Source organism: Marmota marmota, unplaced genomic scaffold, assembly GCF_001458135.2.
Source record: "Marmota marmota marmota unplaced genomic scaffold, marMar, whole genome shotgun sequence".
NCBI classification, from domain to species: domain Eukaryota; kingdom Metazoa; phylum Chordata; class Mammalia; order Rodentia; family Sciuridae; genus Marmota; species Marmota marmota.
In genome coordinates, this window is record NW_026000222.1 from 12,854,006 (window position 1) to 12,881,984 (window position 27,979).

Here is a 27,979-nt window from a genome sequence, read left to right on the forward strand (position 1 = left end):
AGACTAACCCTAAAAATAAATTGCTCTGGGTTTTTTTTTGGGGGGGGGGCAAAAACCCATATGCTGTCAATGCAGGTTCATCATTACAAAAATCACTGTTTGGATCATGCCAAGAGACAGAGAAGTCATTAGAAATCCTCTTCTCCATATCCTCCCAATAGCAGCTATGCACATTCCCTGCATCCCCAGTGCATGCACATTCTTTATGCCAGAAGGTTTTCCCAATCTTCACTACAAAATAGGAGGGAAACCTGGAGAAGGAAAGCTCATGTCTATTAGATTTTGTACAAGTTATATATTATGTCATACTTATTATGTCTTACCTATAATTAATTAAAACTAGTTCCCATTCCATCAATAATCACAAAATCATATGTAGGCCTAAATCCATGTTTTTCTTTTCTTACCACTGATTAAACAGATTTACGCATTTTTTATTTTGGTTCCCCAAATAAACAGACAACATTTACCTGGCTTCAAAGTCTGAAAGAAATTTGTCCTTGAATACTTTTTTTTTTAAATTTGTTAGGGATCTAACCCAGGGCCTCCTAGACAAGCACTCTACCACTGAACTACAACTACTCAGTGTAGTTGGATTTCCAAAAATTGAAAATTTTTGCTTTTCACATATGATGATAGAAGAGCAACTCGGAAGACTAAGGCAGGAAGATTACAAGTCCAAGGCCAGCCTCAGCAACTTAGTTAGAACTTGTCTCAAAGTTAAAAAAAGTTAAAATATTAAAAATTTAAAGGAGATAGTAGGGGATTGGGAATGTCGTCAGTGATAAAGCACTTGTCTTGCATGCACAAGGCCTTGTTCAATCAGAAAAACACCAAATATGGGGACAGTTGAACTGAGTGAGATCATAACATGAAAAACCCTAAAAGTGCTTAAAATTAGTTTGGTCCTTCTGCATTGAAGTTGAAATATAAGCACTGTTCATTATACTGTTAAGTAAATGTCTGGTGTCTATTTATTGGCTAATCTTTTCTACTGTAGCTTTTATATTTTCATCTTATTATATGTAGATGACAGTTTCAAGTAAATTTAACATTAGAAACAAAAATTAATTTTAATTAAGCCATATAGAAGGCAAGATTATAGAAGTGTTACTTATCAAATTCTGCCAAAGGGCACTTCTGTGTAAACCTGATAACTGCCAAGGCCTACACCCTTCTCCTTTTCAATCAAGCAACAGTCACATCCTCCCCTTTCTCACTTAAGGGACTTTCAGGGCATGAGCGTAATAGAAAACCTAAAGCTTTCAACCTCCGAAATGGAATTCATATTTTTAAAAAAATTGGATGGGTGCAATGGCACACACCGATAATCCCAGCAACTCTGGGAGCTGAGATGATCCAAGTGAGGCCAGTCTCAGCAATTTAGCAAGCCCTAAGCAACTTAGCAAGACCCTGTCTCAAAATAAAAGGGGCTGGGGATTTGGTTAGTGGTAAAGCACCTTTGGGATCAACCCCTAGTAACCTACCCCCCAAAAAGAAAAAGTTTGAAATATAACTCATTTTGACTGGTCAAGCCTTCGTCTTCCTGGTCAAAGATATACTGGAACAATTCACAAAAAGCAGTTTACAACTGAAATCCCATGAGCATGACAACCCTTAATGTACAATTCACCTTGATATGATTTCTTTGGCTTATTTCAAAATTCACTATGTAGAGAATAGAAGCATGGAAGTAATCACAATACAGTTAAAATGTCCAATTGCTCTTATGACTTTTTCATTGTCTACACCAAGTTTTCTAACTGTTCAGATTTCTCTCTAGGTGATATTTCTGTATAAAAGGAACATCAACAGATTAAATTTAGCTCAAAGCTCTTGAGAAGAATTCATCCAAGGCTTCTAGTTCACTTATAAGAAGCAAGGAAGCAAATTTTAAATCATTGGGTATTGACTTTTTATTATTAGTCACTGTTCATAATTTGGTTCAACCAAAAGACAATACACACAGCAGAATTCTAATGCATCCCATGTAAATGTTTACATCCATTTTATTCCTCACTCGCCTCTAAGACTTATCATTTAAATTCTTTTTACATCTCAAAAATATGTCTGCAATAATTAGAACTTCATTAGCTGTCCCACGTGGAGACAGCCTTTTAATATTTTTTACAGTAAAGAAGAGGTGATGGGGCTTATTGAAAGGGTAACTTACAACATTATGAAAGAAAAGGGGACTTATAGGAACACAGTGGGAATTCACACAGGAAAAAGTCCAGAAGCTCTTTCCCATGAGGTCTCCAAATAAAAACAAAAACACAAAGCGCAAATGCAGGTCTGAAAAAAACAAAACTCCAATGCTCCATCTTGAAGCCAGAATCAGCCTCGTGGAAGTTTGTGAAGCAACTACACAAGCTGCTTCTGCATTTACTTCTGTTTAAGTGTTCCAGGTTCTGGAACCTTGTCAATGGGACCCACTCACTGCTATTGCTTGAAAAATTTTTCACTTCCAGTTCTATAAGCAGCCCCACCCTCCTCAGCCAAAGATGATCAGAAGTGTTTTATTAAACTTCAGGGCTTTTTGAGTAACACTCAATAATCCTTCCAACTCCTAAACTCATGAATACACAGACATGTATAACTGTTCCCCAACCATCCACTTATTACTCCCTAACTCTCAGTTTAGGACACAGTGGTTAAAATACATTCGCTAGAAAAAAATAAGCACATTCAAACTCCTTGTTTTCCCTAGTTCTTATGGCCCAAATATAACCCAAAGCAGAAGATAATAAAGTTGAACCTCAAAAGCAGTATTCCCTAACTTCCAACTCCTCTAGAAGAACATGAAAAGGAAAAGCATGTCATGTAATCGACAGAAATGTTCAAACTATTAGTGCTGAACAGTTTTTAGGTCTGTTTTCATCTATGAGTGGAACAAACAAAGGGTATGAACCAAACCTTTAACTTAGCAAGAGGAAATAATTTCCTCTTGAATGTTAACATTGAGGAATGTTTCTTTAAGTGAGAAAGACCTTAAAATGAACAGATGATCACTATACACAGCATAAAACTTCCATGACTATCCAAACCACCTCAAAGTAACAGCACCAAGGCATTGTAGGAGAAGCTTCAAAAGGGACAGCACCCTTTCTACGGTTTTTTGAAATTACTTATATGAATTCTCCCTTAAGATTACTGGGGATGGGAGGGAGGACAGAATACAAACTACTCTCAAAAAGAGACAATGAGGTACAAGTGCATGTGAAATTGCTGAAGTAAGCGTGTGAGGGTCCACTGCTTATCACCCTGGGATTATTAAATAGCCACAGAAATCACCCTTTCTTCACAATGGCTCTGGAGTTGTAAAATCCATTCTAATTTGCTCCCCCTTGAATGGTTATACTCTAGAAAGAAATTATTGAAATGTGAAAGTGTTCACAGAAATTAAGAGATTTCTCCTTCTAGCTGCAAGGCCAAGTGAGAAGAGAACTAATGCTGATCCTAGAAACTAAGGCACGCTGAAGCTTTCAAAGATCAATCATTTGAAACAGTCTTCACAACCATCAGTATCCTAGGCAGTTCCATGGCGCTAGTCCTTCAGTATGGTGCTCAAGTTCAGTCTCTGAAATTAACTCTTATTCTACACAGCACCCCATGCGTTAAGGCCATGATTATTTAATTCCTTTTAGACAAAGCCAGGGATGATCATAAATTCTACCTCAAAACTCTGATCACCCAAGCAGATGCTTTGTAGTACAGTAGACCCTTTGCAGCTCCATTAGCTAGCACTGTCTTACAGAATATTCTTGAGCAGATTTCTTCAGAGAATCAACTTGGTTCAACTAAAAAACAAAAAAACAAAAAACCTGAGCTGGTTAGCTACAAATTTAAGGGAGAAAATAAAGCCTCTACACAAAGAGGAATGTTAAGACAAATTCTATTCAAGAAATCCACCAATATTATGTTAATCCTATCAAGTTTCACAGCATTAAATATCCATCCAATGAAATCAGTCTGCGAAGAAACCTTTTAAAGGCTATTTTTCATCGCACAGGCAAAGCGTTTTTCAGAAGTATGCACTAGTTCACACTTATTTTGCCAAAAACAGGAAATCATATCCTATTCTTGACTCCGTCAACCAGTTACCCAGTGGAGTAAGTTTTAGCAGATCTTGTTCCTGTATACTTTTAAGACCAGAAATTTTCCCTTTTGGAGCCTTTAGTTCAACTCCAGTTTGTCAAATGTCAGGAATAGTCTAGCATCTGATACAGAGCTAGGTTTGACAAGACACTGAAGATTTTAAGTAAAGGCTTGGTGAAATGAAAGGGAAAGAAAGATTTAAAACTGAAGTGAAAGTAGTCATTGTGTACAATACAGTAACAATTGCAAACATTTTAAAAGCAAGGTGGGCCCCACTTTCTCTTTGTTCTGCAATATATAAGACATGGTGCCTGTATACTTGAACGTACATAGTACATCCAACACGTACCAAAGGAGAATCATTTCACCTCATTCCAGCAACTCCATTTTAAGGTTTGATAACACAAGGGTCCTTTCTAAAAAGCACTCGGCACTCTTACTAGTTTAAAAAGCTCAAGTCTTTAATGCAGATATTCATGAGATTGGTTTCTTTCGAGAGACTAATTTCTCAGACTCAGGAAAGTATATTCCTACTCTATGGTGACCATAAGATTCTTCTGACATAGGGGGCAAGGAAGCTACAAGGCTTCATTCCAACACCATGAAGTACAATATAGGAAAGATTTCTTTAACCGTGTGGTCTTTATTTCAGTGCCAGTGTTACAGATACAACACAAATGTTCCAGTTAGAAGAAGGAATTCAAACGGAATGCCAAGGTCCAAGCCAGGCTCAGGAAATAAAAAGGGAGGTTTGGAGTAATGGATGACTCCTGTATGCTCCAGGATGAGTCTGACACTCACTCATCCTATGGGCAAAGGTGTAGTTAAGGAGTCTGCTCTTTGAAACTGGTGGACTCCTCTTTCCACCCATTTACCACAGTTCAAATGGGCAAGTGATGGGCTCGGGAGAAACTTTAAAATTTGTGATGGGAATAGCTCATTAATAAGAATTAATGCATCTTTTAGAAGGTGTCCACTTTGCACTTTAAGTGGAATTTACTTTGAAAATCATGGAGAGTATTCATGACTACAGCTAAGGAATGGAGAGAAAAGGGGAGCTGGAAGAGCCTTGGAAATTTCTATTACAAATAGAGCACCATATCCTTCATGCCAATCTCAACAAAAGCTCTTTTTAACTGCATCTGTCCAGTGTTTACAAATAAACTCTCCAGGTCTAATCAGTTCTTGATAACAAACATACATACATGTGTGTCTGTCTGTGTGTATACAGCAATGCACAGAAAAGGCTACCAGGAGCCTAATGCCTCTTTCAAACATTGGGGGAACCAGAGAAAAAGGCAGGGCTCCCTAATGTCCATTGTTATATTTCCATTCCAAATGCCAGATGTAAAAAGCGCCTGAAGATGGTCACCCAGCTAGTGAGGAATAAATACCCCACCTTGCCCAGTCCACAGAGAAACAACAGTAGAAAGAAGGGGCACTCTTTGCTGCAGAGACAGAGTGAGTGTTTTCTCGCCAAGAATTCCAGTCCTCTCCTCCAGACCAGCTGCTAATTGCCTCAGGGGCCCAGGGAATGTTGATACCGGCTGCAAAAGTGGGAGGGGTGGAGAAGTGTGGAAACGGGAGAAGAGGAAGAAGAGTGCAAAGTAGCCTCCAGAAGCAGCCAGCCTCAACAGTGGAGGAGAGGACATTAGTCTTTAACAATGCTTCAAGGTCAGCAATAACTTCAGGAAAATCCTCCTCAACAGTTCTCTTCAGCTCCTGATGCCCATGGTACAGTTGGGGGGGACTTGCCAGCAATCACAACCTCCTTCTCAGAGTTCCTTTGATTGAGTGGGGTAAGAATGAGAATGGTGCCAGACCCTCATTGCCAGGACTGAGGGGGAAAGTTGTTCACCTCTGCTAGATCTTGCATTGCTGAGCCCTTGTGATTATATGTGAGCTTGATCCGCATTCGCAGCTGTTGCTGTGAACGTGAAAGAGAATCACAAATTAATACACTGAAATAAAATATCCACAATATGTCCAGTCCACAAATAGACCATTTAAGAGATAGACCATTTAAGAGAGAGAGAGAGAGAGAGATATCTCACTATGCTGCTCAGGCTGGCACTAAAGCCTTTTTTTTTTTTTTTTTTTTTAAAATATTTATTTATTTTTTTAGTTCTCGGCGGACACAACATCTTTGTTTGTATGTGGTGCTGAGGATCGAACCCGGGCCGCACGCATGACAGGCGAGCGCGCTACCACTTGAGCCACATCCCCAGCCCCTAAAAAATAAATATTTAAAAAAAAAAAAAAAAAAAAAAGGCTTTAGTGCCAGCCTGAGCAGNTTTTTTTTTTTTTTTTTTTTAAATATTTATTTTTTAGGGGCTGGGGATGTGGCTCAAGTGGTAGCGCGCTCGCCTGTCATGCGTGCGGCCCGGGTTCGATCCTCAGCACCACATACAAACAAAGATGTTGTGTCCGCCGAGAACTAAAAAAATAAATAAATATTTTAAAAAAAAAAAATTCTCTCTCCCTCTCTCTCTCTCTTTAAAAAAAATTATTTTTTAGTTTTAGATGGACACACTATCTATTTTATTTTTATGTGGTGCTGAGGATCGAACCCAGTGCCTCACGCATGCCAGGCGAGCACAATACCACTTGAGTCACATCCCAAGCCCCTGGCACTGAGATCTTGAGCTCAAGCAATCAATCCCATCTCAGCCTCACAAGCAGGCAGGCCTAAAAGCATGCACCACCATGCTCAGCTCTACAAATAAACCTTTAATCATAAAGGTAAAAAAAAATTACTTAAAAAAAAAAAAAGAAAAGAAACAGGCAGGGCCAGGCGTGGTGGCCCTGTAACCCCAGCCCTATAATCCCAGCAGCTCAAGAGGCTGAGGCAAGAGGATCAAAGTCAGCCTCAACAAAATCAAGGCACTAAAGCAATTCAATGGAACCCTGTCTCTAAACAAAAACACAAAATAGGGCTGGAGATGTGGATCAGTGGTTGAGTGCCCCCTATCACACCTCACCCCCCCAAAAAAAGGCAAACCACCAAAATGCCTAGTTGTCTAGCTTTGAGCCAAGGAGACAACATCATGCCTTCAAGTAGAGGAAGTGCATCTCAAAAAAAACAAACTGTGGGCCCAGAAGTGCATTAAAAGGACAGAATCACTCAGGAGCATTTGCTGAGTGCTTTTTGAAAAAAAACTCAACACTTGTGTCCAAGTTTTTAGAAAATTAGGTAAACACACACACATCTCATGTTCTGCGTTCAGATAAAATGTTGCTTTGTCTATGAAACCTACAGCAAAAGTGAACATAAGTTTTTTGCATTCACAAAGCATAAATTCAGAGATAGCAGCCATAGTTACAAGAGAATATAATTCTTTTTTTTATGTTTTACTTTATGTGGCATATTTTAAAAATTAGTGCGCTAAGGAAGTTTTTACTATATGTATAAGGGGGCCAAAGGAATCTGTGCTTGTACTAATGACAGATGCTCCAAATACAGTAAATAGCAAAGGAAAGGCAAAGTGTTACAAGAGTATAAAATTATGCTGGTCATTTTAAGTAACTACTAGAAATCTTTCAGGGTAAAAGAATTATCTGAACCATTTTCAAGAACTATCTGAAAATCAATCAGTTAATTACTATTAAATAAAATCAATTTACTTCTTTGAGAAGATATAGTAACAATATTGCTTCATTTCAGTTTCTAAAGCTATTTTTCATGTGACTGCTTCATGTTTTTATACCTCCACTTTTGCTATCCTTACTTAGTAATTACAGCAGTAAATGTGGATATTTGGTTCAACAAATGCTCTTACCTCAGATTTCAACTTTGGCATAGATTTATATGTCTAAGCTTTCCCCTCTCCTCAAAACTATACCTTTAATCCTCAAAATAGAGAAAAATTTTAGCTGCATTTTAATAAGATGTCACTAATCCATCTGAGGTCTCTGGACTCCATTTATTTTCTACAAAAGAACAAGGAAGTTAGATCACGTGTTTTCATAGATCTCTGACTATGAAAAACCCAGAAAAACAAAGCAAAAAAGTATATTTCAGGAAGCAAGCTTATATCTTGCTCAGATACTGACTTCAAATATGCTACTCACCTTCTGTGGGTTCAGAACTTTGATGACTTGTGTGATGGTCCCCGTATTAAATGCTGGGACAATGCTGCTGCTAGGAGACAGAAGCTGCAGCTGGAATGTCTAAGGAAAACAAAGGGCATTCTTCAGAAAAAGTTACACACAGTGTTATGTCAAAGATATCAACAAATAAGCAAAATACACCCAGCTGATGGATCAACCAACAGATTTACTGTTTTGTTTCCACATACTTCATAGTATGCAAACTGTCACTCATTGTTTTTGTTTTGTTTTGGGGTTGTGCTAGGGATCAAACCACCAAGCTACATTCTCAGTTCATATTCACAGAATTCTTTAACACGCACAGCTAGGTCTTTGATCATGAAAACTAGCAATGAGCCATTCTCCCCTTTCTAGGAGAAGGAATTTTAGCCTAATACTTTTCAAAAATTCACCAATTCTTGTTGTGAAAACTTCATTTTGATAGTAACTGATCAACTATGAAAGAAAAAAATGGGTGTCAATGGAGGGGAAAGAAAAAAAAAAGGAGAAACCTAAGAAAAAGCTTTCTAAAAATAGCAATCCAACATAGTGTCACTAACTATAGGCCTTTATGTTTTAATGTAATTGAATATCTAGACCCCAAGACTTAAACTTTTGTTTTCTAAAGCTTGCATAATCTGGAATGTGTCAAGGCCTTCCCCTGCAGGAGAGGTGGAGGAAAGGTTTTGAAAGAGCCAGCTTGTTAATATGTAAGTAGAATACTTTAGGACTGCTCTATTAAGGACATGAGACTGCAACAGAAAAAGGAACAATGCAGAACTGGCCTGTACTGCAAGACCCAGATGAGGCAAACACCATAATTTGTTTGTGTTGGTGGATTTTATTTGTTTACAGAGATGAGAGGAAAGTGCTACGAGCAAGCTAACTAAAGCATACTGTACTAAGTAGCTATTTTATATATCATAACTTTAAAAACCTTTCCTAAGAGAGAGACTGACAGTCTTCTCTAAAGCCAAACATTACAACAAGATCAAAGATTCAATCTCTTTCTTTTTTTTGAGGTACTAGAGCTGAACCCAAGGGTGCTCTACCAGTGAGATACATCCCCAGCCCCTTTATTTTATTTTGAAACAACATCTCATTAAGTTGCTGAAGCTGGCCTCAAACTTGCAATCCTCCTGCCTCAGCCTACTGAATCATGGGGATTACAAGCATGCATCACAGCACCTAAAGATTTAATCTCAAAAGCACAGACTTATTATATTGGATCTTTTTCATAATTCTACTGTCAAGATGAATTATGTTTTCTTAAATGTTATTCATTACTACTATATTTCATTAAATTTAAGGTACTATCAATTGTAATTCACAGCATTATTTTATGTAACAATGAGAACGAAAACAGGCTACCCATGAAACTATGAAAAGATAATAATTTTAAAATGTGCCCCAATTTCAGATATATTAAAAAATGAAAATAGTACCTACAGTAAGATATATGAAATGTGACATTTTGAAGTTCAAGACATATCAAGACACATCATCAATATGCAGAGTGCAGTAAAACACCAATAATAAGACCATGCTTTAGTAGCAAAGGTAGCTTGCTAGGACAGCAGCCTAAAGTAACAAGTATAAAATCCTAAATTGCAGTAGCTACCACTTACTAAGCACTAAACACATAAGAGATGCTTCAAACAGCACCCAGCACAAAAAAGAAAAAAAAAATCATTTATTCCACAAATCAACCCTATGAAGTAGCTATCACTATCACTGCTCCCTTTGCAAATGAAGAAACTAAGACAGATTAAGTAACTTGCTTTCATTTCATACAACTAGCATTAAAATCCAAACAGAATGGCTCTTAAGAGTTTATTAGTGGTTCTAATTAACTTGACATGACAGCTTTAAAACAACTACATGCCAGGCCTGTAATTCTAGCGACTTGAGGCTGAGGTAGGAGGATCCTAAGTTAAAGGCCAGCCAGCCTTGGCAACTTAGCAAGACCCTATCTCAAAAAAAAAAAAAAAAAAAAAATCCATGTTATTTTGACTCCTAAAAATTGTAAGCAAAGAAAGCTGAAAGTCAGCAGTAATCACAAATAAATCATCATCAATGTCTAAAAGCTTGCTGTCTGAAAGTTATACTTCCCTTATCACTGCAAAGAAGACATCAGTTTAGTCTAAACCAGGAGCTGACAAAAGGTAGCCAAACACCTGTTTTTTGTAAATAACCTTTTCTTGGAACAGAGCCACACTCATTCATTCACATATTGTCTGCAGCTGTTTATACACATTAACAACAGAACTGGGTAACAGCAAGGAACATATATACATATGCCCTAAAATAATCACTAGCTGGTCTTTTACAGAGAAATTTTGCTCGCCCCTCATTCTAAACTATTCTTTATTCAAAAACACATTCTTTAAGATTTGGTATAAACAAAACCCTCAATTCACAAAAACAAAGAGTCGTTATGTATCAATAGTAAAGCAGATGTTAATTAAGGAGAAACTTTTCTTTCGAATATTGAGAGAAAAAATTAGTGACATGCTTCAATAAACCATAATAATTTCAATATTATTTAAATTAAATCTACAAATTTAATCTCTAAACATTAAAATATATCCTTCACCAAATGCAAGAAGAAAAAATCAGCTCGTGTTCAATCAAAGGGAAAAAAAGGAACAAAGACATTAAAGTACCTTTGGTACTGCAGCCTGGAAAACAAAGTCTGTCATGTCTAGCTCTGTGCTGTTAGAGGCCTGTATCGTTATCACAGTTACACTGGGGTTGGTGTTTGACCGTTCAAAGGTGAATTCTATCTTCAAACCGTTCTTACTGTATGCTGTGATGGAGGGGATGCCTGCAAAAGTACAGGAAGATCAGCCTTATTGTAGTTGGCCTAATGCTTCAAGAATTATTATTTCTTTTCCTTAAAAACCACCTCTCATTGCTCTGTGCTCCACGTGATGATGATAACAAAAATAACTATACCTGCAGCGATGTCATTGAAGAGAGGCTGGGATGAAAGGCCATCCAACAAGAAAGGGGGCTGGGATATCTGTGGGACTGAGGAAGGGGCAGGAGCAGCAGCAGGAGCACCTAAAGGAATTTTCCAATGGAAGTCAACTTTAGCAAGCATGACAAACTCATCAAGAAAACACAAATTATTACGATCTCAGGTTAAGGAAAGGATTCTTTAAACAATATGCAAAATGCACAGGCCAAAAAGGAAAATAATTAAAAATTCAAATACGTTAGATTGACTTAACTTCTGTTCATTAGAAACCACCATAAGGGGGAAAGAAAAAAAAGAAAAAGAAAAAAGACCATAAGCAGGAGAAAATGAATGCTATATAATAATGAACGAGTTAAGTATTCACAACTATACATATCTTCTTCTACAAATCAGCAGAAAAAGAAAACCCAACTAAAAAAATGCTAAGGTACATATGAAGCAATTTATAAAAGAGGGTACCTGAATTTAAAGGAGATCTTATAAAATGGATGCTCAATCTGACCACAGTAATGATGGAAATGGAATTTAAAGCCACAGTGAGATGCTACTTCCATCCATCAAAATAGTGAAAATTCCAACGTCTGATAATAAAAATATGGAGCAATGGAGACTTTTATGCTCTACTAAAGAAATGGAAACTGGTGCAAAAAAACTAGAAAACAATTTGATAATAGGAGAGTTGAACATCACTATACCTTCTTAAACTAAGCTCCTCAACATTTACACTAATGAAAATTCTTTGAAAATTCTAGAAAATTCTTTGCAGTAGGGGGCTGGTGCATCATAGAATATTTAGTAGCACCCCTGGCTTCTACTCATTAAATATCTACTAGGTAAGAACCACTGCCTTTCTTAGTAATGCTTTTTATTAGCTCTTGCATATGTACATAGGAAACATATAAAAATTATTCCAAGCAAGATAGTTTCTAACTGAACAACTGGAAAGAATCAAAATGTCCACCATCAGCATAATGGTTAAGTCAACTGTGACATACTGACAATAAAATAACAAACACAACAAAGAAAATGTGAATTCACTAAAAATACACTTATGAATTATTTATGGATCATTCTCACAAATACAGTGCTTAGCAAAAAAAAGCAAGACACACAAAAAAGAACACATGCAGTTAGACACCATTTCTAAAAAGGTAAAAACTGGCAAAACAATACAACTGTACACTCAATTAAGGAAAGGTAAACATCAATGTGTTTACCAGCTGATTTAGGATAGTAAGCAGTTACCTATGGAATCAAGAGGAAAGTGGGGTTGTACAGCACTTGCCTAGCATGCACAAGGCCCTAGGTTAAGTTCAAACCCTACCACCACAAAAAAAGAAATAAATTTTAAATAAAGAGGAAAGAGAGTGGGGGAAAAACAAACCAAAAACATAACCTTCCATACTATTTTTATTTTATAGGCTAGGTAAATCAAGACATTTACTGAGTTTTATAGATGTTAAAAAATGCATAAGGTGGGGGGGGCTGGGGATATAGTTCAGTTGGTAGAGTGCTTGCCTCGAATGCACAAAGCCCTGGGTTCAATCCCTAGCACCGCCCCGCCCCCCCCGCCAAAAAATGCATAATAAAATTTTACCACATATGTACATTGGGAGGAGAGGGTGAGAGTGGAGTGGGGGTGGGGCATGCCACACTACCACTTTTATCTGATCCTCCTAAATAAGAACAAAGCATGCATCGTACAATAGAAGTCAAATCACAGAACATGACTATAAGCTGAAAAAAATTAAGATTTTAAGAAAATTCAGCAAAATATAGAAAACACATTTTGTGTTTATAAAGATTTCAAACCACTTACGAAATTAACTGAAAATACATCATTTTTAAAAGAATGATAGCTCAGTGCAGAGTACATGCTTATATGTGCAAAGCCCTAGGTTTAATTCCTAGAGCTCAAAAAAATAAACAAAAAAATTTAACACAATGAAATAAAGACAGAGTGGGATATATCTTTTACAAAACCAAAAAAAAAAGATACCAAAGAACACTAGAAAAAAAATCCAGCATACCAAAAATTAGCAAAGAGGGTAGAAATATAGATGGTTAAGCAAAGCACAAGAAGCAAAAACAAACAAGAACACCACAGTAGATCTACCCATCCAAGTAGATTATCAATGAAATACACAAAGACATATTCATATAGTTCTCCTAGCTTTATAAAGCTAACATAGTAATTTCCCCACCAATTCCCACTTTCAGAAGAATTTTAGAAATGTGTTCTTACAGAAAATTTGAGGCTAAATAAGATCTATGCATAACAGATGGGTCCCTAACTCCCTCAAATTTTAGCTTTTGTCTCCTGTAAAAAGTATAATAATTAGTTTTGAGGAGCAACAGAAACTCCCTACTGTCAAACCCTCTTAAAATTCATACTAACTCTATTCCCAAATTTCCAATCATTTTATATTTCTGAATAATAAGTTATAACTTATCAATTAAAGAATCTAGAATTCAAAATTTTAGCCTTAAAAAATGTAAAGAAACTAGGAAGACATTTAAAACACATTATGAACAAGGAAAAGGAAATCTAGGCTTTTAATATTTTATCATTTTGCTTTTAGATACAACATTATAGAAACAACAAACAACAAAAATAAAATGAAATATTAAGACTCTACAATAAATGAGTTCAGAATACAAGAAAGTTCAAACAGGATTTTCACCTGTAATGCAAATATATGTATAAACATTAAACATTCCCTGATTAAAAAACATTAATAAAAAAGAGCGGAAATTTTCACCTTATTTAGGAAGGCCTTTTCATTTGTTTTCTTTTGTGGGGAGGGCAGTACCAGGAATTAAACCCGGGGGGTGCTTAACCACTGAACCACATCCCCATCCCTTTTTATTTTGAGATAGGGTCTCACTAAGTTGCTGAGGCTGGCCTCAAATTTACAACCCTCTTGCCTGAGCCTTCCAAGTCACTGGAATTACAGGCGTGTACCACCACACTCGACTCTATTAAGGATTTTTTAAAAAATATTTATTTTTTTTTTTAGTTGTAGTTGGACACAATACCTTTGTTTCTATTTATTTATTTTTTATATGGTGCTGAGAATGGAACCCAGGGCCTCATACACACTAGGCAAGTGCTATACCACTGAGCCACAATCCCAGCCACAATACCTTTGTTTTTATTTATTTATTTTTATGCAGTGCTGAGGATCGAACCAGGGCCTCGCAAGTACTAGGCGAGCACTCTACCACTGAGCCACAACCCCAGCCCTCTATTAAAGTTTTTAAAAATTAATATACAGGGGCTGGCGTTGTGGCTCAGTGGTAAAGCGCTTGCCTACCCCGAGTGAGGCACTGGGTTCGATTCTCAGCACCACATATAAATAAATAAAATAAAGGTCCATTGACAACTAAAAAATATTTTTTAAAAAATTATATACAATGCTCTACAAACTAGTGGCCATATAAATTAAGGAAATCAACAGCAAATAATATTTTCAGGTGCATACTATGTGTCATGCACTGAATGGGTCAGCAGTCCTCATCAATATCCTATGAGGTAAGTATTAATCATCCTTATTTTAATTAGATTCAGAAAGACTAAGTAACTTAGTCTAATAATCTTAAAATAAGGACAAACTGATATAATGATATTTGTTGAAGAAACTAGATAAGAAAAACCTAGAAAAAAACAAAATGCCCAATAGTAAGGAAATGAGTATATAATAATGCAAACTTGTTGATAAAATATTGAACAACCATTTAAAATTATAAAAATGAAGACTATTGATGTTCTTTTCTAATGATTCAGTATAGTTTTCACATTTAAGGATTTGAAATTTAATATATGTAAATGACTCAAAAGTACATGAAAAGTAGTATTTTAAAATTTTGTTAAGACGCAGATATAAATCATAAGCTCAGAAAGCCTGCCATATTAAGGAAAAATCATTTAGTCTGTGATGGTGAGCCTACCTGACCATTCAACATCCTTATCCTATGGCTGCTTTCTACTTGGGTCATATATGTTATAACTTCCCATTTTACCTTTAAAGAACACACTTTAACTTTTCAACTATACTTGACACTGCAATCTAGGATAAAAATTATGCTCCACAGTAATAATCTCAAACACAAGGATTATTACAGAACAAATCAATTACAAATGTCTACCATTATGAAAAAAGACAAGATAAAATATTCCCAAATGAAAAGTTACATTTGAATTAAAATTATGGACAATTTCTATTTCAGTTGCTTCAATTATTATTAGGAAGGGTAAAAAGGAAGGGAAGAAGAAAGGTAAGTAGTAACAGGTTAATATCTCAACAAAAATGGCCACAGCTATTAAAAACTAACCATGAATAGAAAGACAACCAGAAAAAGTCATGGGTTTAGACACCACCTAACGGTGAAGGGGACTTGGAATATAATCTTTTCAACCCTGAAAGAGGAAGTTCTTCCCTTTCTATCTTAAAATACTACAAATAATTTACTCTCCAAAAATTAAAGTCTTCAAGGAATCCCTATGAATTACCTTCATAGATCATTAGCATGGCAGCTTTTTTCCCAGATGTTGTAAAGAGTTTATTCTTGTTTTGTACTCAGCCTTTCTTATCTTCAATTAATTCATGTGCTGGAAAGTTTGTGATCAGTGTAGTTTTTCCACAAGGCCTCTATCACCAACCAAGCTTTAAATAACTCTAATCTGGCCTCACCTGTAAGGGTGATGTCTCCAAGTAAATCAAGAAGTTCTCCACCAGCAGAAGCTGGTTTGCTCGTTGGTGCAGTTGGAATAACAGGTGTTATGTCATTTCCTCCCAACAAATCCAATAAATCATTGGCCTAAATAAGGAAACATTACCTCAATTTGTTACTTGTCTATAAACTTCATCTAATGCAAGGCACTTTTAATACTTTAATAATGAAGGGAATCATCAACCAATCCAAAAGCATTAAAAGTAATCAGCCAAAACAAAATCAGTCACAAGATATGATGAGATCATTAGGAACCCCAGAGAAACAAGTGCAAGGATACCTGGCTGGTGGGCTGCGGCCCAGAGGGTGGTGGTTTGGTCTCTAGTGGAGCTGGTTCTGTCTCTCCATTTGTCTGCACAATCTCAGTAGGGCCATTTGTGGTCACTTTTTCCATAACAGGCATTCTTTCAAGTAGGGCAGACCTAGAAGAATCTGAAGTGGTTAAATTCTAGGCAGTGAACATAGATTCCCTACACAAAACCATCACTATTAACTATTTTGAAGACTCCTTCTCTCTCAAAACACACACACACACACACACACACACACAAAAAATAGAAGGTGGATTATAATAATATGACCTAAATTCCTGAATAGATTAAGGGCAGGCAAGAAACTATACATAAATAAACTGTCCAACTAAATACCAAAACATGTATTTCAATGGTAGAGAGACTGAGATGAAAAAAAGATAAATCAATAGGTGGATATAGCCAGGCATGGTGGTGGCGCATCCCTGTAATCTAGCTACTCAGAAGACAGAGGCAGGCGGTTAGCAAAGTCAAGGCCAGCTTGTATAACTCAGGGAATCCCTGTCTCAAAATAAAATTTAAAAGGGGACTGGGCATATAGCTCAGGGTACAGTGCTTATCTAGAATTCACAAGGTCCTGCATTCAATCCCCAGTACTGTCCAAGGGGAAAAAAAAAAGTAGACACTCTGTAATGGAAGAAAAAAAAAAAAAAGGCAAATACCAAAATGTTAATAGTAATGGGATATGCATGAGATTATTTCTCTTGAAAGCAATACAACCCCCACTAATTAACCAAATAAAATGGAAAATGTTGCCAACTTTACAAACCTAAAAAAGACAGGGGAGTTGCAACAGAATGAAAGAATACTGTTAATTCATTTCTTTAGAGACTAGGAGCAGAAAAAAAGAAGGAGCCAAGCAATGAGAATTAAGTAGGGTTGGTAGGCCCGCTTATGGACTGCAAAAGGAATGAGTCTCTCTTAGGGATTATTGTGACAACTTATTTAGGATGCTAAGATGCACATGACATTGCTTATTTTCTTTTGCTTACCTCATATGGTCATATTTCTTAAAAAGTGCATTATATTCTACTGCCCTCTGCTGGAGCTCTACATCAATGCTGCTTCCATAGATGGAAACCACTTTCTTAATTCGGCTGCAGGATAAAATAACAAATGATATCAAACACTCAAAAATTCATGAAAAAGAAGAAAGAGTGACTCACCAGTTTTCTGGTTAAAATTTCAAAATACTATTTTCTTAATTTACGTAATTTTTCAAAAACAAAATACTTTTATCTTTATTCATCCAATACTCACCATTATATATTTTAATTGTAAAGTTAGCTTTCTGGCTGGTATATATCCCATACCCTAAAATCTACATAAAAGTACCAATTATTACTTTATCTTCTTTAATAATAAGCTTTTAGCATCCAAATGCTAACCTCAAATTCTTGGTTCACAATTTAAAGAGTAAATCAAAAATACCATTTCTTACAAGACCTTACAATAAAAACTGAAGCAGAAAGTCTAGGAGAACTAAATTTGCTTTAAATATGCTTGGCTGGAAAACTGACCCAAGAATCAACTTTTATTCAAAAAGCCAAAAACAGATTGTAAAGATTTAATCACCCTAATACTTGTGATTCTATTCTGATTCAGACATCTCAAATAAATTCTCTACTTTAAAAAAGAAAAATGATATTACAAATCCGATATTCTTTTGTGTTGTTGTTGTTGTAGTATATGGACTCAATGCCTTTATTTGTTTTTATATGGTGCTAGAATGGAACCCAGTGCCTAACACTTGTGAGTGGTCTACCACTAAGCCACAGCTCCAGCCCACAAATCTGATTAAAATAAATAAATAAATAAATAAGCTTCAAAAGGGAATGAGGGGGTTAGGCTGTAGCTCAGTGTCAAGAGTGCTTCCCTTGCATGTGTGAGGCACTGGGTTCGATCCTCAGCACCACATAAAAATAAACAAACAAAATAAAGGCATGCTGTCCATCTATAACTACAAAAAAAAAAAAAATAAGACATTTTTTAAAAAAGAGAATGAGGGGGCTGGGGTTGTGACTCAGTGATAAGAGCACTCGCCTGGCACGCGTGAGGCACTGGGGTTCGATCCTCAGCACCACATAAAAATAAAATAAAGGTATTGTATTCACTTACAACTAAAAAAATATTTTAAAAGATGTGGGGAGGAATGAGGTTGGGGGAATGAAGAGAGCAAAGTACAGATGAAATTAATCATTGTGGGTGTGGGATAATAAGTACAGGCAAACTCATTTTACCTTCTCTATGCTTCTGTCTATGCTTAAAATTTTCTAAATTAAAATTTCTAAAAATTATGAAAGCATCTATTCACCCTACGTTTCCTCAATACTCACTTTACAGTACAGGTGAAACGAGTAGAAAGCTTCATAATGGCAGTGAGGGCATAACCTCGTGTTACAGAGGTGGACATATTAGAGATTAGGACACTTTCTAAAATATCCAACACTTCATCCTCTGTTACCTGTGGATTAAAAAGAAAAAAATTAAAAAAGACCACACAAATGAATGGTAAGAATAAATGCTTAAATCTAATGATCAAGTCAAAGGATGCTGCCCATCATTTTAAAAGCCTCTATCTAGGCATTATGGCACCCACCCATAATCCCAGTGACTTGGGAGCATAAGGCAGGGGAATCAAGAGTTCAAAGCCAGCCTCAGCAACTTGTGAGGCCCTAAGCAACTTAGTGAGACCTTGTCTCAAAATAAAAAATAAAATGGTCTAGGATGCACCTTAGTGGTAAACATCCATGGGTTCAATCCCCAATGCCCACCCCACTCCACCCCACCACCACCTCTCCCAAAAAACAAAGTCTCAAACACAACCTGTACTTTGCCAGGGTAACTGTCAAGCTGTTCCATCAATCAGAATGAGGAGGCTGGGGCTGTGGCTCAGTGATAAGAGCGCTCGCCTTAAGAGCGCTCAATCAGAAGAAAGACCACTGGGGCATATTATAATTTTAAGTGGCAAACTTAGAGGAAGACAAGTAAAAGATACAAAGAATTAAAGAACTATTGCCACAATTTTCTCAAAAGTCAGTCCTTTGGGCTGGGGCTGGGGCTCAGTGGTAGAGTGCTTGGCTAGCATGTGTGAGGCATTGGGTTCAATCCTCAGCGCCGCATAAAAATAAATAAATAAAATAAAGGTACTGTGTTCATCTATATATAAAAATCAGTCTTTTCCAGGTGTGGTGGCACACTCCTGTAATCTCAGCAACCCTAGAGGCTGAGGCAGGAGGATCACAAGTTCAAGGCCAGCATCAGCAATTTAGCAAGCACCTAAGCAACTTAGCAAGATCCTGTCTCAAAAATATCAAAAAGGGCTGGAGATGTAGCTCAGTGATAAAGCACCCCTGGGTTTGATCCCTAGTACTCCAGAAAATAAAGCCCTTTGATGTAAAAGAAAACGGAAACCTAAGTTTTGGTTTTGGTGGTTGGAACTAAACCCAAGGCTATACACACTCTACTACTGAGCTACATCCCCAGCCCCAGTAAAATGGTTTTTAAATCTCACAACACTCCAGTAAGTTCTGTCTTCAAAACTGGCACATTTCCCAGTGTAGTTCCATTATTACTTCTTTACAAACTTTTCAAGTAATCATAATCAACTCCCATTAAACCTGTTTTTTCCCCTCCTTAATCAAGAATGACAAGAGGTACCTGAATAGGCTCTTCCTCTTCACATTGGCCAGATACAAGAAGATCACCATATTCACCTATACACCATGCAGCTACTTGTACCAAAGGTTGCTGTCAAAAGAAAGTCAAGGACTTTAATTTTTCCAAAAACACTTAATGCAAATTCATCATCTAATCAAAAGGTCAAAACTGAACACATCTAGAGTGTTAGTAACAGTGGAATACAGAAAAACAAAACTGTAATTCTTTCCAAGTATAAACAATGGCAAATGAAGTACTTACTTGAGAATAATCACCAAGAATTGCTTTGTACAAGCGCTGAACGGTGTAGGCATGCATCTCCACACTATTGGTTATTAACTGGATCAAATTGGGGACTGCATCATCACGAACATAACTTCCGGCCTAAAAGGAAATTCAGAGTTACGCTTAGAAACACAGAGCAATGGTAACAAATGTTGTTCTTAAATAGTTTTACCAAATGTTATTGAAAAAAAACCACTATTAAAAACCACCCTCCAATAAGCCAGATTCCAATTCTCAGGTCTACATGCAGCTTAAAATTCAAAGCCTTACTTTAAAATATGTTGTTAGATTTTAAAAAAATCATCTCTTGTTCCAAATTAAAAGCAAAACATAAAGTTTCAAAATTTCAAGAAAGACCTAAAATTTCAAAATTTTAAGACATTAACTAGGAACTCAATTACAACTACCTGTCACTTATTATAAGTTCCCAACACTGGTGTCTGAATCATATATGCAAAGTAAATGTCACAGGGAACAGGGGCATCTCTGAACATTGCAAAAGGGCATGTTAAGTTTTTAAAAACAAGTTTATATTTAAAATATCAAACTGTCCTTTATAAACTATTTACAAATCTTATACAATCAATCATAGTCCTAGGAATGGAAGATATTTGTATTTAATTATTCATCCTCCATCGCCCACCCACCTTTTTAATTTGCTCAATTTAATGTTCTCGTAACTATTAGAATTTGAGATAGTATTTGCAATCATGGAACAAAGAAAACCATTTAACCTATTGGGAAAATATACCTTGGGCTTATTACAGCATTATAACAGGCTTTGTAGGACATACAAACAGTGACATGCCTAATATTACCAACCTTGGTCAATGGTCCATTACTGAACAAAATAGCAAAGCTGACTTATAAGACTGAGACCAGGTCTAATTGTGTATTTTTTTTGGGGGGGGGGGGGATCTAGTTGACCGGAGTGCTTACTCCAGTTAAGAAACACAAAGACGGGAAAAGTTTCGAAAAATGATCAAAAACAAAGTGAGAAGCTTTTAAAAAAAGAGAGAAAGAAAGAAAAGAAAAAGGTAATTTGTGATGAGACCTGGATATTTACATTCTTCACTAACTAGAAAAAACAAAGTGCCTTTTTTTTTTTTATGTGGTGCTGAGGATCAAACCCAGTGCCTCACACATGCTAAGCAAGTGCTCTACCACCAATCCAGAACCCCAGACAACAAAGAGCTTTTCTGTTGTTTTGTTTTTTTTTTGGGGGGGGGTTGTTTGTTTTTGGTACCAGGGATTGAGCCCAGAGACATTTAACCACTGAGCCACATCCAAAGCCCTTTTTGTATTGTATTTAGAGACAGGGTCTAACTAAGTTGCTTAGGGTTGCACTAAATTGCTGAGGCTGGCTTTGAACTCAAGATCCTCCTGCCTCAGCCTCCCAAGCAGCTGGGATTACAGGAGTACACCACAGCGCCCAGTAGCAAAGTGCTTTTAAGTAAGATAAAGCATCAGCATGACCTAAATAACAATTACAAATTACTACACAAACATCAATCAGCAGGAAACAGCTTCCCAAATTCCTACTGAAACAAACAGAAATCACATTCTAGGCCATAAAAGAAAAAAAAAATCAACAAATTTAAATAATAGAAATCATACAAAGTGTGTTCTTAGACTACAATGGCATTAAACTAGGTATCAGTAATGAAAAAAAAAAAAACCTGGAAAATTCCCAAAAATTTGAAGATTAAAACAGCACACATCTAAATAACACAGGGGTCAAAGAAGACATTACAAGAAAATTAGTAGACCAGTATCTCTGAGGAACATGGGTACAAAAATCTTCAACAAAATATTAACAAATCAAACCCCACAATGTACAAAATGAATTATATACCATAATCATGGGACATTTATTCCAGTCACATAGGTTGGTTCAACATTCAAAAATCAATGCAATACAGGCAAAAGAAAAAAATACAGTATGATCTTAAGAAGAGAATGCAGGGGCTGGGGTTGTGGCTCAGTGGTAGAGCGATCACCAAGCATGTGTGAGGCACTGGGTTCAAGCCTCAGCACCACATAAAGATAAATAAATAAACGTATTGTCTACCTACAACTAAAAAATAAAATAAAAAATAAAAAAAGAAGAGAACGCAAGTCAAATGAAAAAGAAAAGCAGTATTTTAAAAAAAAAGTTTTACATTTTCATAAACATTTTAAGAAGCTCTAATTTTCCTTTTCTTCTAGGCCTTACAAAAATTGTCATGGAGAAAACAAATTTATTTAAAATATCTTATTAACTTTTTAATATTTTATAGTTGTTGATGGGCTTTTATTTTTTATTTATTTATATGCACTACTGAGAATCAAACCCAGTGCCTCACACATGGTAGGCAAGCACTCTATACCACTAAGCCACAACCCCAGCCCCTCTTATTAACTTTTAACCTTCTAAAAAATTAATTTATGATAGGCAAACCAGAGTGAGATTTTTTTTTTTTTTTAATGTTTGGGGTTTTTTTTAGTATCAGGGATTGAACCCAGGGGTGCTTAACTAGTGAGCTACATCCCCAACCCTTTTTATTTATTTATTTTTACTTTGAGACAGGGTCTTGGTTAAGTTGCTTAGAGCCTCACAGAGTTGCTGAGGCTGGCTTTGAATTATATACCATAATCATGGGATATTTATTCCAGCCACAGTCCTTACAGTCCTTTTCCTGCAGCCTCCCAGTTGCTAGGATTACAGGCATACACCACTGCACCCAGCTACTCTAGACAAACTAGAAACTACCATGCCCCAGACAGAATTCCATGAAATAAATACATCTAAATCATAATTTTAATGGTATCATTGCATCCTACTGATGTTTCATAATTAACCAATTCCTCTTTGGGAATTACTAGTGGTTTCTAGTTTGTCCCTATATAAACAAGATTGCGATGAACACTTTTATATGTACTTTTTAGTGCACTTGGACTTTTTTATTTTTCTATAGCATTTTTTCCCATAGCATTTATCCCTTCCCAATATTTTATTATATATTTCCCCACAAATTTCCAATCTCTCCTACTAGCATCTAAGTTCCAGGCGAACAAGGGCTGTCTACCTCATTTCTCAGTCCACTCCATCACTTAATAAAGGATGAATGAAAAGGCTACTTACGGTTGTTAGAACACGCATAATTGTGTCTATATGCCACCGTTTGGAAGGTGCATACCTGAGAAAGCAATGGCACAAATGAAAAAATTGAAACTGGTAAACTATACTGTATTTAGTGACTTTTGAAAATCCTGCCCTACAGTCTGTTCTAGGTTCCCTGGTTAAGTGATTATACTTGGAGACATTTTATCATCGAACCTAGCAGCATTTGTCATTTCGAAGGATGATGAAATATAGTCAAACTCAAATGTTTCCCATAAGACTGCAACAGCAGTATCTAGGCTGAAAAATGGGACTTTGTCTCAGTTTCTCAGAAAACAAACCATATACAGTCAGAGCAGGAGGAATAAAAAACAAAAAAGAAAAAGAACTTTGCCCAGACCCAGAAAACACTAGGACTGTGAACTTATTCCCTTAAATTTAGGGTGGAAAAAAGAGAAAGAATACCCATACTGATAAAATCTTGGGGTACTTCCTCTTTCAAGATCTACACAAACTTCAATTCAGATGCTATATAACTCTTCCATTCTCTTCAAGCAATAACCTCATAAATGAGAGGTTGAAGAACAGATTAAGAGTTGAACTGATTTTGTAAAGGTGGGATTTTGCTTGGTCTTGGCAAACATGCTTAACTGTTGGCTATAATGATTTTCTTATACTTAACTTTAAGATTAGCAGCTTGAAATAAATGTTATAGTTTTTAGCCAAAATGATTATAGTATTTCCCCCATATTTTAAACATGCTTTCAAAAAGTTCCAAGCACAAGCAGCAAGGTGGTTCAACATATGGAAATCAATAAATATAATTCATCACATCAATAGACTTAAAGACATAATAAATGATTATATCAATTGATGAAGAGACATATGGAAATCAATAAATATAATTCATAATATCAACAGACTTAAAGACATAATAAGAATCATATGATTATATCAATTGATGCAGAGAAAGCATTTGACAAAATACAGCACCCTTAATGTTCAAAACACTAGAAAAACTAGGGATAGTAGGAACATACCTCAACATTGTAAAAGCAACCTATAAACCTAAGGCCAGCAACGTTCTAAATGGAGAAACATTAAAGGCATTCCTTCTAAAAACTAAAACAAGACAGGGATGCCCTCTTTCACCACTTCTATTCAACATAGTCCTTGAAACTCTAGCCAGAGGAATTAGACAGAGGAAAAACATTAAAGGGATATGGATAGGAAAAGAATAACTAAAACTATCATTATTTACTGACAACACCATTCTATACTTAGAGGATCCAAAAAACTCCACCAGAAAACTTCTAGAATTAATTAATGAATTTAGCAAAGTAGCAGGACATAAAATCAATACCCATAAATCAAATGCATTTCTATATATCAGTGATGAATCCTCTTAAAGAGAACTTAGGAAAACTATCCCACTTATAATAGCCTCAAAAAAATAATATCTGGGAATCAAATTAACAAAAGAAGTGAAAGACCTCTACAATAAAAACAACAAAAAACTAAAGAAAGAAATTGAAGAAGACTTAAGAAGATGGAAAGATCTCCCATGCTCTTGGACACGCAAAATTAATATTGTCAAAATGGTCATACTACCAAAAGCACTATACATATTCAATGCAATCCCAATCAAAATCCCAAAGGCATTCCTTATAGAAATAGAAAAAGCAATCACGAAATTCACTTGGAAAAATAAGAGACCCAGAATAGCCAAAGCAATATTTAGCGAGAAGAGTGAAACAGGAGGCTTCACAATGCCAGACCTTAAACTATACTACAAAGCTATAGTAACAAAACAGCATGGTATTGGCACCAAAATAGACATGTAGACCAATGGTACAGAATAGAAAACACAGAGACAAACCCACATAAATACAGTTATCTCATACTAGACAAAGGCACCAAAAACAAACATTGGAGAAAAGATAGCCTATTCAACAAATGGTGCTGGGAGATTGGAAATCCACATGCAGCAAAATGAAAATGAATCCCTATCTCTCACCATGCACAAAACTCAACTCAAAGTGGATCAAGGACCTAGGAATTAGTCCAGAGACTCTCTGCCTAATAAAAGAAAAAGCAGGCCCAAATCTTCATGTTGGATTAGGCCCTGACTTCCTTAACAAGACTCCTAAAGCGCAAGAAATAAAATCAAGAATTAATAAATGGGATGGACTCAAACTAAAAAGCTTCTTCTAAGCAAAAGAAACAATCAATGATATGAACAGAGCCTACATTTTGGGAGCAAATTTTTGCCACATACATCAGATAGAACACTAATCTCCAGGATATATAAAGAACTCAAAAAACTTAACACCAAAAAAACCAAACAACCCAATCAATAAATGTTCTAAGGAGCTGAACACACACTTCTCAGAAGATATACATTCAATCAACAAATATATGAAAAAATGTTCAACATTTCTAGTAATTAGAGAAATGCAAATCAAACTAAGATTTCATCTCACGCCAGTCAGAATGGCAGTTATCAAGAATATAGACAACAATAAATGTTGGTGAGGATATGGAGGAAAATGCACACTCATACATTATTGGTGGGACTGCAAAATGGTGCAACCAATCTGGAAAGCAGTATGAAGATTCCTTAGAAAACGGAATGGAACCATCATTTGACCCAACTATCCCACTCTCAGTCTATACCCAAAGGACTTAAAATCAGCATACTATAGTAACGCAACCACATCAATGTTTATAGCAGCTCAATTCACAATAGCTAAACTGTGGAAACAACCTAGATGTCCTTCAATAGATGAATGGATGAAGAAACTGTGGTATATATACACAGTGGAACATTACTCATCATTAAAAGAGAATAAAATTATGGCATTTGCAAGTAAATGGATGGGGTTGGAGAAATATCATCCTAAGCAAAGTAAGTCAATCCCAAAAAACCAAAGGCTAAATGTTTTCTCTGATAAGTGGATGCTGATCCATAATGGGGAGGGGGGAGGCATGGGAAAAATGGAATAACTTTGATTGAGGAAAGGGGAGGGAGGGAACAGAGTGGAAGGAGGGCAAATGGGGGCAAGAAAGATGGTGGAATGAGATGGACATCATTACATGTACATATATGACTGCACCTACAGTGTGACGCTACATCATGTACAACCACAGATATGTAAAGTTGTGCTGCAATTGTATACAATGAATCAATATGCATTCTGAGATCATGTATACCTAATTAAAATAAATTAATTAATTTTAAAATAAGTTCAAAGCACCTTTTACCAATAAAAGTAAAAATAAAATCTTACTTTTCTGCAGCAAGAAAGATTCCAGATGCACAGTCTGCCTTAAATTCTGGCTCACAGGAATCCAGAAAATAAAGTAATTCCTTCATCATGCCTCGGATATTATTCCCATTTACGAGGGCAAAACTCAATTCCATTGCACGCCTTGCAGAAGGGCAAATTAAAAAATAAAAAATGATGATATTTACAGTGGAAATGAAACAAAGTCCCAGGTATGATGTCTCAGAACACCAAGTGCTGACATATGTGCTAATGTCCTTGTATAATCTTGTGAGCCCAATCTTACAAGCAAGATAACTAAGGAGATTTATTCTTATGTAATCAAATTTAGTTCTGATATTCTGAATCTTAATTCAACACTTTTCTTCAAAAATCCCTGAGAAATACTTTATTGATGACCAAAAATGCAGTTTTGGGTTCAACAATCTAGTCTATAAAACTGAAATTTATAATACCCAAAAGGCTGAAAAAGAGAGGCAACAAAATCATTACCCAATAGTAATTATGTCTTTGCATTATTCCTTAAAATATGATATATTCACTCACCACATTATACTTTTAGAAGATATAACACCATTTACATCAAGATATATGTAAAATTAAAACAAACTGAAAGGGAAAATGAGGGCCTTAAAGAGGAAACAAGCATGTGCTATGACTGCAAATATGATTAACTATAAATGCCTATCAAATTTGGTAACAAATGCAAAATTAAAAATATTTAACATACCAAAATACTACATGTATTTTTTCATATTGGGTAAAAAAATTAAATACTCCAAATACATTGATTTTCAAAAATAACTATTTGATAATTTCATAATACTTTCATACAAGCAAAACCTCAATCCTAAAATGCAACTTGCTCTAATATAATACTTAATTTATATATATTAATTCAATCAATCCTATATAATCCTACGAAGTAGGTACTCCTCTATCTGCATTTTACATGCGAGGCAACTGAGGCACTGAATGTCTAAGTAATTTGACCCACACTGTCAGCGTAGAACCAGCATTTAAAATGAGGCAGGTCTAGCTCCAGAGTCTAAGCTCTTATTGTTCTATATCCTGTCAAAGAGACAAAGGTTTTAGTTTTGAAATTCAAAGCCCAGTAATAAGCTATAGAAAAACAATAAAATAAGAGTCAGAAGGCTTTATTTCTATTCGCAGGACTGCCCCTTACAAAGGTTAAGGTTCAGGGTAAGTAATTTCATCTGGTCAGGACTATATTTTAACTACTATATTTTAACTAAATGGGGGGTAGAAAGTAATTGTCTAACCTCTCTCACTGGCTTCCTCTGAGAACCAACTGAGAATATGCTTATAAAATCCTATACAAGGGCTGGGGATATAGCTCAGTTGGTAGAGTGCCTGCCTCGCATGCACAAGGCCCTAGGTTCAATCCCCAGCACCACAAAAAAAAAAA

The 27,979-nt window shown here is 36.0% G+C and overlaps 1 protein-coding gene across 2 annotated transcripts in view; it reads right to left on the minus strand.

Moving 5' to 3' along the window:
• Window positions 1-4,538: 4,538 nt before the first annotated feature.
• Window positions 4,539-27,979, minus strand: part of Ap1g1 (adaptor related protein complex 1 subunit gamma 1) — a 79,321-nt gene continuing 55,880 nt past the window's right edge. For both annotated transcript variants that reach the window (XM_015496116.2, XM_015496115.2), the window contains 12 exons: window positions 26,554-26,694; window positions 23,285-23,339; window positions 20,137-20,259; window positions 19,876-19,965; window positions 18,552-18,679; window positions 17,208-17,312; window positions 16,185-16,326; window positions 15,865-15,991; window positions 11,146-11,253; window positions 10,854-11,014; window positions 8,170-8,268; window positions 4,539-6,025 (listed from right to left, as the gene is read on the minus strand). In XM_015496116.2, the coding sequence (XP_015351602.1) occupies window positions 5,924-6,025; window positions 8,170-8,268; window positions 10,854-11,014; window positions 11,146-11,253; window positions 15,865-15,991; window positions 16,185-16,326; window positions 17,208-17,312; window positions 18,552-18,679; window positions 19,876-19,965; window positions 20,137-20,259; window positions 23,285-23,339; window positions 26,554-26,694 (1,381 nt within the window). In that variant the 3' untranslated portion in view covers window positions 4,539-5,923. The remainder of the gene's footprint in view (window positions 6,026-8,169; window positions 8,269-10,853; window positions 11,015-11,145; window positions 11,254-15,864; window positions 15,992-16,184; window positions 16,327-17,207; window positions 17,313-18,551; window positions 18,680-19,875; window positions 19,966-20,136; window positions 20,260-23,284; window positions 23,340-26,553; window positions 26,695-27,979) is intronic.